At 40.3% G+C, this 15053-nt stretch overlaps 1 protein-coding gene across 2 annotated transcripts in view; it reads left to right on the plus strand.

Moving 5' to 3' along the window:
• hmcn1 (hemicentin 1) overlaps positions 1 to 15053 on the plus strand; it is a 402484-nt gene that overhangs the window by 355746 nt on the left and 31685 nt on the right. For both annotated transcript variants that reach the window (XM_033028175.1, XM_033028176.1), the window contains exons 87-97: positions 332 to 601; positions 1308 to 1478; positions 2938 to 3108; positions 4147 to 4317; positions 5080 to 5250; positions 7257 to 7427; positions 8600 to 8770; positions 10559 to 10708; positions 11273 to 11410; positions 13502 to 13623; positions 14668 to 14905. In XM_033028175.1, coding sequence (XP_032884066.1) covers positions 332 to 601; positions 1308 to 1478; positions 2938 to 3108; positions 4147 to 4317; positions 5080 to 5250; positions 7257 to 7427; positions 8600 to 8770; positions 10559 to 10708; positions 11273 to 11410; positions 13502 to 13623; positions 14668 to 14905 — 1944 coding nt within the window. The remainder of the gene's footprint in view (positions 1 to 331; positions 602 to 1307; positions 1479 to 2937; positions 3109 to 4146; positions 4318 to 5079; positions 5251 to 7256; positions 7428 to 8599; positions 8771 to 10558; positions 10709 to 11272; positions 11411 to 13501; positions 13624 to 14667; positions 14906 to 15053) is intronic.

The following is a 15053-nucleotide window of genomic DNA, read 5'->3' on the forward strand; positions in this document are numbered from 1 at the left end:
CCTAGTCTTCAACAATCTGCACTTGACTTTCTGCACACTGCTGTATTTTTTGTATTTATGGACCTTAAAGTAGGGCCTGTTCCTGTGCTATACTGTTCTATATTTTCTCTTTTGAAGTTTGTTTGGAGCATTTCCCTCTTCCTCCTTCAACCATTGCCTTGTATCTGTACTCTGAAGTTCGGGATGTTGGCATAATTTGATGCATTTTTTCAACTGATTGTACCCTCCAGTAGAATCTTAGCTTCCTCCCAGAGATTACTCAATTGAAAGAAAATGCATGAGTCAAGTTTTCTTTATTTTGTTCCTATCAGTGATCCCATTTCTTCTCCAGGTTCCCCAGTGTTCACAGTCGAACCTATGGATACCATTGCTGATGCTGGAAACACAGTGATGCTGAACTGCCAAGCAGGAGGAGAGCCACTTCCAACTGTGGAATGGTCCCAGCAAGAGCGGTCACTCGTTGGGAACAACAGGATCACAATCTTATCCAACAGCTCGTTGCGGCTCACAGCAGTACAGAAGGAGGACACGTCAGAATACGAGTGTGTGGCCAGGAACCTATTGGGTTCAGTGCTTGTCCAAATCACCTTGACTGTACAAGGTTTGGGTGGATCCTCCTGAATGCTTTCATTAACACAAACAAATGCTTTTGGAATGATCAAGTGTACTATTGCTAGGCTAGAGAACAGAAATGCATAGGTGTTAAAAATGTTCACTTTCCCCATCATCTAAATTAAGCTTCCAATTGTCTGCCCATATAAGCAGGTGAAAATGTTGCCAAGTTGCCTGTAACTATTATTGAATTAGCATAGATTTGCCTCAGCACAAGGGGGATTTTCAGAGTGTTGGGCCTTACCGTATTTTACCGCTTTAAACCACAATATTATGACGTTACAATTATTTTCAAACTATCTCTTTACCAATCCTCCATCTGGATGAATGCATAAGGAATGGTCCTTTAGTCATTGGGGCTAACACCATCTTTGCAGAGTTAATCACAGGATGTGTGGGAACCGGTGAAAGACGGGAGATCATTTAACTACAATTTAAAAAGTGCTGGAAACACTGAGCAGAATAAGCTGCAGCTGTGGGAAGAGAAACAGAGTCAAGGTTTCATGTCAAAGATGACAGTTTAATTTATCTCTCTAATCCTCTTACAAGCCATGAATTAAACTTGTCCATCAGCAATAAAGCTGAAAGCATTAAGAGTATCTTTGATAATGTATACATGTTTGATACAAGACATGCTACAGAATAATAAAGTGAAGTATTGGTTATTTGAATTCCTGTTGATCTGTTCCCTCCAGTACATGGTGGGTTTTCCGAGTGGTTGAAGTGGGGACCGTGCAGTGTGACCTGTGGACAGGGAGTACGGAAACGGCTGCGACTTTGTCAAGATCCAGTTCCTGCAAACGGAGGACGGTATTGCCAGGGCACTGACACAGAAACACGGGAATGCCAATCCAAACCTTGTCCAGGTGTGTTTCAATTTCACAATATAATGTTACATAATAGTTTAGAACTTCAAGGGCGGCACGGTGGCGCAGCGATAGAGTTGCTGCCTTACAGCGCCAGAGACGCGGGTTCTATCCTGACTACAGGTGCTTGTTGGTACGCCGTTTCTACCTTCTCCCCGTGACATGCGTGGGTTTTCTCAGAGATCTTTGGTTTCCTCCCACACTCCAAAGAGCTTTGTAGGTTAATTGCCTTGGTATAAATGTAAATTGTCCCTAGTGTGTGTAGGGCAGTGTTAATGTGCGGGGATCGTTGGTCAGTGTAGACTTGGTGCGCCGAAAAGCCTGTTTCCGCAATGTATCTCTAAAACTAAAACGAAACAAAAACTAAATTTAAAGTTAATGGTTACATTTCTTATTCCTATATTGGAAACAGGAATAAAACTAAGCCGATCATTTCCCTGTTAGTATTCCCTAAGTTTTTACCACTCAGTGAAATATCTTCATTTATGTGGGAGTTCACTAAACCATGACTGAAAACTCTGCATGAAGGTGAACCACCACATATAGACTAGTGTTCTTTAATTACATCACCAGGCTGACGCAACCAAGGTGTTTTGGTCCCAACTTCCAAAAGATGGTGGGTGAGAAAAGACCAAGGCTAGGATGCAAAATAAATCTATTGAGACAGTCCAGTGATATTTGTTGTAAAAGTTGTGCAATTATGTCTTTGCGTAATAAAAGGATGGTCACTGCTGAAATTACCTCCCAGTTGATTCACTCAGAGCTTCCAGTGCATTTGTGGGTGGGTCTGCAAATCTGCAAATATCGATCCATCCTCAGTCTGCTGCCGACTCCCCCTCCCCAAATTTCAGATTGGCCCCATCACCACCGACCCACCCCCTCATCACCAACCCACCCAATAATGCCAATCCAATCCATTCACTGCCAACCCAACCCCCTGCACTTCGGGTGCCTCCTCACCCCTGACCGTCTCCCGCCACCTACTTCAGCTGTTTCCTTGCTGCCGACCCACTCCCCGCAACAGTAAACTTGAAAGTACTGTACCTCAGTAACGTTACAATAGTAAACTCATTAAACTATAGGAACCAATACTCTCACTGGTGGAATGATTGCAACAAGAAAATACAAACAACCAGATCTTGTGCATCTTGTGAAATCTTTTGCAACTCCTGCAGTGCAGTGATCACAAGAGACACCAGTCCAGTCCCTCATTTTGCAATCATATCTGTGGCGGACCAGGACCTTTGAATATTTCAGTGTGAGATGAGCATGAGGAGCAACAAGTCAGAGAGGAAATTAATTTTAAGTTTTACATTTATAGTTCCCCCTTTGTTTACATTAACCTAACCACTGGCTTCAAAATAATCTTGGGACATGATCTCTGGTACACGTTCATGGTTGGTTGAGTATTTTGTGGAATTTTTTGATGATTTATTTTTATGCCTCGTTATGCTTTTAGTGGATGGGAGTTGGTCCAAGTGGGGCCAGTGGGAAGAGTGTTCTCGTACTTGCGGCCAGGGAAACCGGACAAGGACCCGGAGTTGCAGTAATCCATCATTCCAGTTTGGGGGGAGACGGTGTGAGGGCAAGGCAGTGGAGGCCATCATGTGCAACATCCAGCCATGTCCAGGTGAACCAGACCGTTCCAAACCAACAATCTTTACTCATCTTCTCTCCACCAAGACCTCTAGGAGAGTGGAGCGGGAGCATTGTCTCATTATCTCGGGAATATTAAAGGTTATTAATTAAAGATATGAGGTTTGAAAAGTCGAGATTTAATAACAATTTCTGGCTCCTTCAGGGATGGAGATCAGTCATGCTTTTCTAGTCTGTCTCAAGGCCCATACAAAGTGCTTGACTTTTTCAGCTCTCTGTAGTTATCTAGTGAGCCATAGCTAGTGAATAAATGAGTCATTTATTCCACTGAAGGCCATTGCTAAAGAACATGTAATGCCAGCCTGAGCAGTGACATTTGCATCCCATAAATTAAAATAATAGAATATTCATAGCTAAGGACTCAGGACTCAAACTGAAGTCACCCTCTCCATTAAACATTTCAGAGGATATATTGACCTCTGTTTAATTGAGATGGAAGTTTTTTACACTGTGACCTTTTATCACGTTGCTATTTGTTTTAAACACCTTTTAATCCATTTGTCTGACCTTTCTTTCCTTGTCTCCTCTAAAAAATATTAGTATTGAGGTAAGCTTCCTTTAAAATGTTATATGGAATTAAGTATGGTACTCCAGCTTTTTGTGTCTGCTATACAAAACTCCCTGACTTGGCTTTGATCCTTACCTTGGGTGTTGCCTGAATGGAATTTTCATGTTGTCCACATGACTGCGTAGGTTTCCTCCCACATCTCAAAGATATATGGATAGATGAATTGGCTACTGTAACTTACCCTCTAGAGTAGGTGGAGTGGTAGGAGAATCGAGAAGGGTTGATAGGCCAGAAAGAAAGAGTCAGTCACAAGGAAATGAGCTGATGGGAATGCTCAGAGAGTCAGTGTAAAAAGAAAGTATACCAAAAATGTGTGTTTATTTTGCAATAACATCGCAGATTTTAGAAGTTCTAATCAATAGACTATTTTTCTAGATGTGGTCTCCTAATTTTGTGCTTTTTTGGACTGAAATATCCAGCATCTTTTTATTCATCTCCCTCTAGTGGTTGGTGGCTGGAGTCCCTGGTTGCCATGGAGTCCATGCAGTGAGACCTGTGGGAAAGGTACTCAGTCTAGATTGCGACTCTGCAACAATCCACCCCCATCATTTGATGGGTCACACTGTGAAGGCCAAGACGCACAGACGCGCGTTTGTAGGAACAGGATGTGCCCAGGTAAGCAAGTAGAAACACATGAGAGCAAAGAACTCTGCTGTTCAGAAAACATCAGGAAGTTTGCTTAGTCTGTGGAATGGAATATGCTCTCCGCTTTGATACAACTGTTCTGACAAAAGTGTCTCCCCTCAGCTGGCACTCCCAAAACCAGAGCCATGGATTAAGTGCTGTCATCATAACTACATAAGCAATAATGAACACAATTAGAAAACGATGAAGGCATTATACAATATTTTACAAATGCTTGCCAAGTTTCAAACATAAGCGAATTATGCATGCAATCGGAAATACTTGAAATCAAGCACATTTTTGTTCATTATTCACTACATATACTTTGGGTCTTGACCACTACAGTCTGTTTGACTAATGTAAAGCTGTCGTCTTTACTCTATACACTGTACACACTGGTAAGTCCCATTGAGTAGGGAAGTGTGAAAACGCACACCTCAAGATTCAGGAACAGTTTCTTCCCAGCTGTTATCAGGCAACTGAACCATCCTACTGCAACTAGAGAGCAGTCCTGAACTATCATGCACCTCATCGGGGGCCCCCAAACTATCTTTGATCGGACTTTACGGGCTTTACCTTGCACTAAACGTTATTCCCTTATCACGTACCTGTACATTGTGAATGGCTCAATTGTAATCACGTATTGGCTTTCCGCTGACTGGTTAGCACACAACGTGACAATAAACTAAACTAGCTGCCAGAATTGATGGCAAACAAACTTCATCTGTTGTATCTGGTTTCTCACTGTTTTAGTGGATGGGAAATGGACACCTTGGATCAGCTGGAGTGCTTGTAGTGTGTCATGTGGAGGAGGCACTCGCCAAAGGGCCAGGACCTGTTCCAACCCTATGCCGCAGCATGGAGGCCACTACTGTGAAGGCAGTGATGTACAAATGGACTTCTGCAACACTGACCCGTGTCCTAGTGAGTATGATGACTGTTGGCCATCAATAAATTTAGCTATGTAGAAAAGAACTGCAGATGCTGGTACAAATCCAAGGTAGACACAAAATGCTGGAGTAACTCAGCGGGACAGGCAGCATCTTTGGAGAGAAGGAATGGGTGACGTTTCGGGTTGAGACCCAAATTTAGCTGAGTTGTTACAATCCCCAATTCAGCTGTTCAACTTGCTTATCCGAAACGGAATTAGGATAAAAAAATGATGAATGGAAATAAAACCAGAATATTTTAGAAATACAAGGGAGGTACACTTGTATCCAGTTCTTTAACCTTGAGATCAGAGATTTTTAAGTTTAGCCTCAACCTGAAATAACATTCGACCTCTACAGTTGTCTTTTGGTCAAAAAGATGTGTTTAGATTTTCACATTGTCGCTGTCCAATCTATTACACCTTTGGTGAAACATTCCACATTGATTCTAATTCTCCAACAGAACTTTGGCATTCTGATATTGTCAGCCTGCAATTAAACACTGAATTTGAGAATATGTGCCCTGTCCTCCTGAGGTGATATTGGGCAAATATAGGAAAGTTATAGGAAAGATATTATCAAGCTTTAAAGCTTCAGAGAAGATTTACGAGGATGTTGCCAGGACTCGAGGGTTTGAGCTATAGTTATAGGTTGTGGGCTGGGACTTTATTCCTTGGAGCGCAGGAGGATGAGGGGTGATCTTATAGAGGTGTCTAAAATCATGAGAGGATTAGATCGGGTAGATGCACAGAATCTCTTGCCGAGAGTGGGGGAATAGAGGACCAGAGGACATAAGTTGAAGGGGAAAAAAATTAATAGGAATTTGAGGGCTGGCTTTTTCCACACAAAGGGTGGTGGGTGTATAGAACAAGCTGCCAGAGGAGGTAGTTGAGGCTGGGACTATCTCAACGTTTAAGAAACAGTTATACAGGTACATGGAGAGGACACGTTTGGAGGGATATGGACCAAACGCAAGCAGGTGGGACTAGTGTAGCTGAGACATGTTGGCCGGTGTTGGCAAGTTGGGCCAAAGGGCCTGTTTCCACACTGTATCACTCTATGACTCTAAGTAGAATATCTTCCTCTCAATGGTTACTGTGGTTGGAGGTTTCTTCATGTTTGCATGATTGTTAAATATCTTCTGACCTCAAAATAATTATAATGTAGTGCTCATCTGTATTAATTACGATGTTGAGTAAATAATCTACTGCTGTGTTTATTGGAACCAAGCTATATCACATAGCATATACATAGATACACAGTCAGATAAAAGGCAGTTAAAATAACTCTCAGATGCAGCGTATCTATCCTTTATTGGACAGACGAGATCATGGATTTAATGGCGGTAGACACAAAATGCTAGAGTAACTCAGCAGGACAGGCAGCATCTCTGAAGAGAAGGAATGGGTGACGTTTTGGGTCCAAAACATCACCCATTCCTTCTCCAGAGATGCTGCCTGTCCCGCTGAGTTACTCCAGCATTTTGTGTCTACCTTCGATTTAAACCAGCATCTGCAGTTCTTTCCTACACATGGATTTAATGTCTATGGTTCAGTTTCTCACTTACACATCATACACCTTCAGTCAGTTGAGGTTATTTACTAAGTCTCTTCTACACTCCATTGTTATTTTACTCTCTATTGGCTACATTAGAAGACAAATGCAAATGAAAGAAGAATATATGTATGCATCATCTTTACTACCTTTGCCCAAAGGACCATTCCAAGAGCTTCACCTCCCCGCTTAAGAAATTCATTTTGAAAGTGTCATCTTCACACTTGTGGATTTGTTGACTCGTTTTCCACAGATAAAATTTTGAAATCTATTAACTCACAATCTCATATATAAGTTTATACAGAATAATAGATGTAATTTGTAAATAACAGGATAATAACAAAAATAAATTAGATTGCAGTTCAGCAGGGCTCGAACTTGTCTTGTTCTCTGTATACTTATGTTGCAAGTCACAGCGTTATTAATAATGCTAATAATGTTTGCCAGTACATGGGAATTGGGGTCCATGGAGCAGTTGGGGAACCTGCAGTCGAACATGCAATGGAGGCCAAATGCGAAGCTATCGTACCTGTGACAATCCCCGGCCAGCAAGCGGTGGAAGGGCCTGTGCTGGAGCTGACACACAGATTCACCGCTGTAACTCCGATATTTGCCCAGGTCAGTTGATCATTTTTACATTAGTATTTTAAGGCTTTAAAAAAGAGAAATTAAATTAGTTTCACTTGTCAATAACTCAAAAACAAACTTCAACCAGGTAACTTGCTTTATATCTTTCCATCAGTATCAGAACTGGCCATTCCTGCCTGTCACCTATCTGTGATTTTGGCTCAGTTTTTCACTCACTAGTTGTACATCCTAGCCTGCTGGTCAAATCTCTTTTTCCCAGTTCTAATGTCGGGTCTTGGAACTGAAGCACTGATTCTGTTTCTCCTTCCACAGAGGCTGTTTGACTCGCTGACTGTCTCCAGCATTTCCTGTTTTTATTTCAGAAGTGCTGTGGTAACAATATACAGATTTGAGCATAGTGGTATGAGATGTAAATATGGCACAAGATGCAGCATCAGAACTAGCACCACCGTAGCAATAAAAGTTGCAATAGTTCTTGATACAGTGAAAGGGATATTGTGGTGACTGTGTGAGGATTTTCTTTGCGATGTGTTGCTTTTTCCATTGAGACGCATACCACAGTCACTTGAGGCAGATTGCACAAGATGTTTGTCCAAAATTGCAGAGTATGCCAAACTCCACAAATTTCTACTGTCCCTAAGAAAATAGATATAACCCCAGGGAGAACTATGGCTACAGAGCTTTACTCCCCTGCTCTTTATAGAGCTGCTTTAATATTTAACCTTTCAGCACATCAATATGAATCAGTAATCAGATCCAGCTCTAGCCTGCTGGATGTACCCATTATGGAACAAAACCTCTCACAGCATATGGACTCGTACAGATACTACATGCCAAGGGGTGTATCTTCCAAATTCCCAAGACAAAACCAGGTATTCAGATGTTTCAGAAGCAACACAAGGGTCATGTGTCCTGCAGACCTTCACACGGACTGGTGAGCAGCTACTGCTCATTTAAGACTCACTCTGACATTAGAGGGCCCTCTCAGAAGTATTCAGAGCCTAGGTACTAGGTTATATTATTTCCATTCTCCTTTAGTGCAAATGAGAGAAGAGTAACTGTAAAAGAGCTCTAAAAACCACTTGGATGTGAATCATATGTGGAGTTAATGCTGCTGTAAAAACAACCCCTGTTCCGCAATGATCACCAAGAAATATGCTAATAATCGCCATTCTTAATTATCTTTCTTATTTCTCCTAAAGTGGATGGAAACTGGGGTCCTTGGCAAGCATGGAATGATTGTTCAGCAACATGTGGAGGTGGAGAACAGAAGAGACTCCGTTTGTGTAACAATCCAGTGCCATTGAATGGAGGCCGCTCATGCCCAGGAGATAGTTCTCAGGTCTCCAGGTGTAAAACGCAAACTTGTCCAGGTTTGTAAGCTGCTTCATTGAATGGTCAAGGAAACTGTAGCATTGAAGTTGGTACGGTTTTCATGAGATAACTACAACCACTTTTAAGAGGCTACTGAGGTTGGTATTTCTTTGCCATTGGATATGCAATGTCATTGTGGAAATTAATTCAGGACAAACAACCTGCTCCTGTGCTTTCATTTCTACAACAGAAGCATTTACTGAAATGCCTCTGTTGGATTTACTCTGAATGTTAAATCAATTTTCCAAAAGTTTCTTTGACCTACATTGTCAACCAGCCCTGACTGAGTTCTTCACCCAATCATTTACTTTCTCTCCTCCACCTGCGGTTTCCTTTGTGGGGTTGTGAAATGGGGTTGGAGAGGTTGGTTGTATTTAAATAGCACGTTTAACATGATTAAATAGTCTAAAGGAAATGCACAGGAGTGAATGTCAAATACAACTTGATAATGAATCGCAAGAGAAGCCACTGGTGCGTGACTGATCACAAACCTGGTCAAAGAAAGGTTTGATTTAAAAATAAGAGCATAATTAAGATTATGATTTTTGTAAGACCATAATGGTCTTTGTAAGATTAAGTTCCACACAATTCTGAAATGTACAGTGACTATTTAGACCTAATAACATTATTGTGCAATGCATTTCAACCAAGGACGTTTTTTTTTGCATATAATCCTATGAAATTCTCGAATTGTTGCTTATCAGCCTTTGCAAATTTGATTAAATGTACAACCAACAGATTTTAGTCTGTGCCTTAAGGGCCTGTCCTACTTGGGTGACCTATTCCGCGAGTCCAAAAGAGTGTCTTCGACCTTCAAGTTCGAGGGCACTCTCCTGGAAAGCCTCGAGCTGGATCGACCGGCTGCGTTGAAACCGCGAGCTGGATCGACCGAACCGCGAGCTGCATCTACCGACCGCACACACGCGCACACACACACACACACACACACACACGCACACACACACACATCACGAAGGTAGGGGCCAGAGAAATCAGAGGAGCGCTGTCTGCGCGATGAAGAGGAAGGTAAACGGCTGCCACGGTGCACCTTAAAGGCCGTGTCCCGCTTTCACGACCTAATTCACGACCTTTTTTAGTCATGGACATTTTTCATCATGTTGAAAAAAAGGCCGGACCTACTTGATACCACGAGTACCTACGACTAGCATCACGACCTGCTATGACCTCCTACGACCTCGTGACGACCATGCTATGAGTATGAGTCAAGGGCAAACTCGGCAGAGGTCGTGAATTATCTCGTGAAAGTGGGACAGGCCCTTAAGTCCTTTAGAGAGTGCAGGGGGAGGGGGAGAAGGGGAGAGAAGGGGGGAGGGAAGGAGTGGAGACACTTTTAAGAAGTTCAATAAAGTTTAGAGGGCATTTTACCTACCGGTAGGACTTCCTAGGTTGTGACACTTCAATGAGCCTATCAAAATAGCTGGTCAGCGAAGGAGATGGCCTACGGCTGCCCTCGAGTGCCTGTAAGTAAATGGCAACCCCACTCCACTGCGCTACGAGTGAAAATGACCTATGCCGATACAATATCCTGAAACTTTTTCCACGACCTAGCTGAGGCCACGAGGAGGCAGGAACCTCCCTCGAGCAAGAAGGAGAGTTCCAGCCACCTCGGACAACCTCCTAGGACCTTGTGTCGACCATTCTGCCAGTTTGAGTCCAGGGCAAACTCTTCTAAACTCGCAGCTTAGGTTGCCCAAGTGGGACAGGCCCTTTAAGGTTTTGCTTTAGTGCGGCAAGTGATGTGCAGCAACTGTGTTCCTTCCTTTCAGGTGGTCCTCAGCGTGCCAGGGGAAGCGTTATAGGAAATATTAATAATGTGGAATTTGGTGTTGCCTTGCTGAATGCCACCATATTTGAGAGTTCAGAAACTGGGACACGAAATATACAAGCAGAAATCTCCAATGTGCCAAGAAGCATTGGTAAGTGACTGGTGTTATTGATCAATGAAACTTCTGCAGATATGAACATAACTGAACGGTCTGGGATGTTCAGTGGGCTTCATGTGAAGAAGCTGAGTTTGAAATCAGTATAGGTGATGTTCACCTCTAAAATCAAATAAAATTGCAGAATAAAATTAAATTACAGATGTTGATCTTTGGAAGTAGGAGGAAGAAACTGAATAAAAAGATTTCAAGACATGGGAGGAAAAGGGGTAGTTACCTTGCAATTTAACAATCTTGTTATCTTTTTTGTAGTAATAACATGCAAGAGGAAACCCTCGTTATTTAATAATGTATTTTACATGGTGGTGAACAACACCACTCCTCACTTTACAATTCTTTTATCAGCAACAGGATTAGGACCCTTCCTGCACAACTGTCCTAAGATTTGAAGTTTGCTCTTCCTGATGAATTGCCTTTAAAAACACGTTCTTGACCCTGGTCACTGTGTGTGACAATTTATAGTATGCACAGTATAGGTACTGGCGTGGTTGTGATATTATACTATGCTGATCTGTGTTACATATTCCACTGTATTTTTAGGGCCTGCCATGAGGAAACTCATTTCAATCTTAAATCCCATTTATTGGACAACTGCAAAGGAAATTGGGGTAGCATTCAATGGATACACTCTAACAAAGGGAGTTTTCAGGCGGGAGACACAAGTTGAGTTTGCCACTGGTTAGTTGAATATTTTTTTTATTTTTTTATTGTGCATAAAGATGGAGATTAATCATTTATCTGCTAAGTTCATGACTGCATTAAAAATATTTCTATGAATTTGGAAAAAGAGAACATTTTCTTGAAGCATTTTCCACTGTAGATCATCTTTCCACTGCAGAGTGCACTGTCAATGACTTCTCTTCTCACTGGTCAGTGCAGAATAGTTGTCTATCCCTTTAAATGTTAATATGAATGTTAGATGAACACATTTATCAATTAAACACAGATGTGCAAAAGTTTTCTATGTCACAAAATAGTTTATGTTAATTTGCAGGTAATTTTGTCCTTTGCTGCTATCAAGGTATAAACAGATCTATTTAAAATGAATTGAAATGTGTTGAAACAGCTCAGTATACATGAACAATTTATTTGTCTGCCAATAATGCCTGGCTTTATTTCAATACAAATGTTCTTAACTGGGAGAATTAATCACACTCTTATCATTTGACCATGTGTTTTATTTAATTAATAAGGAGGTAATGATTCAGTCGCAAACTATGGGAAACTGAATTATACTGATTGGTAAATTTTGTGTTAAATTAAATGTTTGGACCATATTCTATCAATCTTTGCCTCACTGTTTTCAACTGTAACTATGAGGACATTTCAGTTTTCTGCAACTGGCAAGTTTAATGCCTACTTTTATACTACTTTCAATGATACTTATTTTACGTTCCTATCTGTTTTACTTTAATAGGATATTTATTTGAAAGAGTTTAATGGCTAAATCAAAATGGCACAGAAAAAAAATGATGAGCATATTAACTAATAGAATAATGACCCAGAAAAGAAACCAAATCAGTCCTCTAATGAAAAAACGGAGATAATGAAATAAAATTAATTTTAACACGACACCAAATACAATCTTAAGTTCATACATGACCAAAATTAATGTCTGATTTAAATGTAATGTGGGGGCCAGATTAAGTGGAGTTTCTTGGTCACATTTGCCACAACCAAATCTAGATGATCATTTACAACCTGACCTGCAGCTATGTTGAGCTTTGATTTTAAGAATTAAGACATTTGTAGCTCTAATGAGACATTTTGCACATTTTTAAATCGAGTCATATATATGGATCTTTAAATCCCACAAGAGGCTTTCCAGTTTAGTGACCTACCATGGAAATAGCAAGACAAAGCGTGACCAAGAATAGCCCCACAACATTTGAGACCCATTATATTTTTCTCAGTGTCCTTTGAGAACAATACATCCTTTTAATTTGCCTTGAATAACAGCTCCTTCCGTCCGATCACGTACAATATGTGGTGCAGAAAGCAGCCATTTATTCCAATCAACCCCAACTTTAATGCTTGATTTAAGCTTCCTCAGTTAAATCTTTCAGTGTAACCTTTTATTTTCTTCTGTCTCTTGGGTATGTCTAGCTTTCTCTTTGATGCATCTAAATTTCTCACCTCAACTTCACCTTGTACAGTGGGTTCCACACTTTCACCACTCATTCTATAGATAACTATTCTAAACCTTCTTTTGGATTTCTTGATGACTATTTTCTCTTCCATGTGGACATATTCCCCCTGTATCCACTCTATCCAAACCTTTCATACTTTTAAAGGCCTCCTTGGATCACAAATAAAAAGAGAATTGTCCATTTCTGACGGCAAACATGCAGGTTTGTAGGTTAATTCGCCTATGTAAAATTGCCTCTGTGTGTAGGGAGTAGATGAGAAAGTGGGATAACAATGAACTAGTATGAATCTAGTAATTGATGATCAAGTGGATTTGGTTGGCCCTCGGAGGTTTTTCCATGCTATTTCACTAAACTATGCGAAAATAATGGCCCAGTTTATATTACAGTTTAAGATGCTGTTCATCAGTACCAGTGAATTGATTTTGCAGATGAAAAAAATGCCATTAAGTTCTTGGAAATCTGGACCAGCTCCCATTTCACAGTTTGCTTACAGCAGATCTGATTTATTTACATCCTGTAACCTCTTAGCATTGAATTCACTACCACATCATGAAGCATTAACACTAGCATGGGCTGCATTAGTGAGAATTCTTTTTGGTTTGGTCGCTGTGGTTTCTAGGAGAGATACTACGAATGACGCACATTGCTAGAGGCCTGGACTCAGATGGGGCACTATTACTGGACATTGTGGTGAATGGATTTGTGCTGCAACTTCCCTCATCTGTAAACCTCAATGTTAAGGTACAATTGGAAATACGTTATGATTCTCCATAATGTTAGAATAAGAGGGAACTTAGGTTGAAGTGCATGCATATTCTCATAGACGTTATTATCCCAGTAGTGAGAATCTATCATGCTTTTACATTTTGTGGTGCAGTTTACAATATTTCAAGCAAAATATCTTGTTGGAAATAAAATCCATTTAAAACTATTATCTGTAAATAATCTCTACTTTTAAGTCGTGATAATGCTGTGTTGCATGTGAATAAAGAGTGCATTTACAGATTTTCTATAAATATTGGAATGCATGCATATTATCTCAACTGATTCACATACATTTCTTATCTCTAATGACCAAAAAATATATTATCTGAAACAGCCAAGTGTGTACCTGTCTATCTTAAACCCCATTTCATTATTATAACAGTGTTTCAACATTGGCTCAGATATCTGGGAGCAGCATCTCCTTCATCATTATTATCTTTGTAAATACCTTTTCAAAAAAAGTGTTTTCAGTTGTCGCCAGTTCAAGTTAATCAATAGCATGATGGCTGCTGGGCATTCAGTAAATAATGGGACAAATGACTGAAGAATTGAGTAATGGATGGGGTATTGAAGAGAGTATTACAGTGGTGAAATCGGTGTTAAATCAAATACAAGAGAAATGGAGAGATAGAAAACCTGGATAAATAGAAAAAAAAGACTGAAAGGAACGCTAATTGAAATCTCTCAACAAAAACTTAATCTGAGACTCCAAGTTTCTGTTTGAGTGAATGAAAACGATTAAAATGTATCATTAAAAGAATGTTACAAACTTTACCTTGTAAAACTTGCCAGCAATTTGTGATGATTTATAATTCAACTTTTGAACTAATTTGTAAATTATTAACTGTCTATTTATCTTGTGCATTATTTTTTTCACCACATTCTGGGCTTTATGATGTAATGATACTGGTAGCAAAATCAATGAATCTGTGTTTGTTCATCAGCAACCTTTATGAAAATCTTTGCTGTAATATACGTACTCAAACATAATTTGTGCATTCAATTCTGTGGTATGTTCAGGACTACTCGGAGGACTATGTTCAGACAGGACCAGGCCAGATTTATGCCTACTCCACCAGAATGTTTACAGTAGATGATGCCAGTGTACCATATTCTTGGAATCACACCATCACTTACAATCATAATCTAGGCCAAATGCCATTTCTTGTGGAGACACTCCAAGCTACTGCCATTGAGGCAACATATAGACCACTAGATGAAATTCTGGAGTACAAGATCCATGCCATCATTGGAAAAGGTAATGTAACGGAAAGCAGGTTATTTTTAAACAAAAAGAGGTCCTTCCATTTATTTGGAATTGTAGTGATGTGTTATAACAATGTAGTCCTTCATATATTTCAAAGTTCGGTTCAACCCGATGCTCTTTTGTTATAAAAAATTGTTAC

This window comes from Amblyraja radiata, chromosome 10 (genome assembly GCF_010909765.2).
Source record: "Amblyraja radiata isolate CabotCenter1 chromosome 10, sAmbRad1.1.pri, whole genome shotgun sequence".
Taxonomy (NCBI): Eukaryota; Metazoa; Chordata; class Chondrichthyes; order Rajiformes; family Rajidae; genus Amblyraja; species Amblyraja radiata.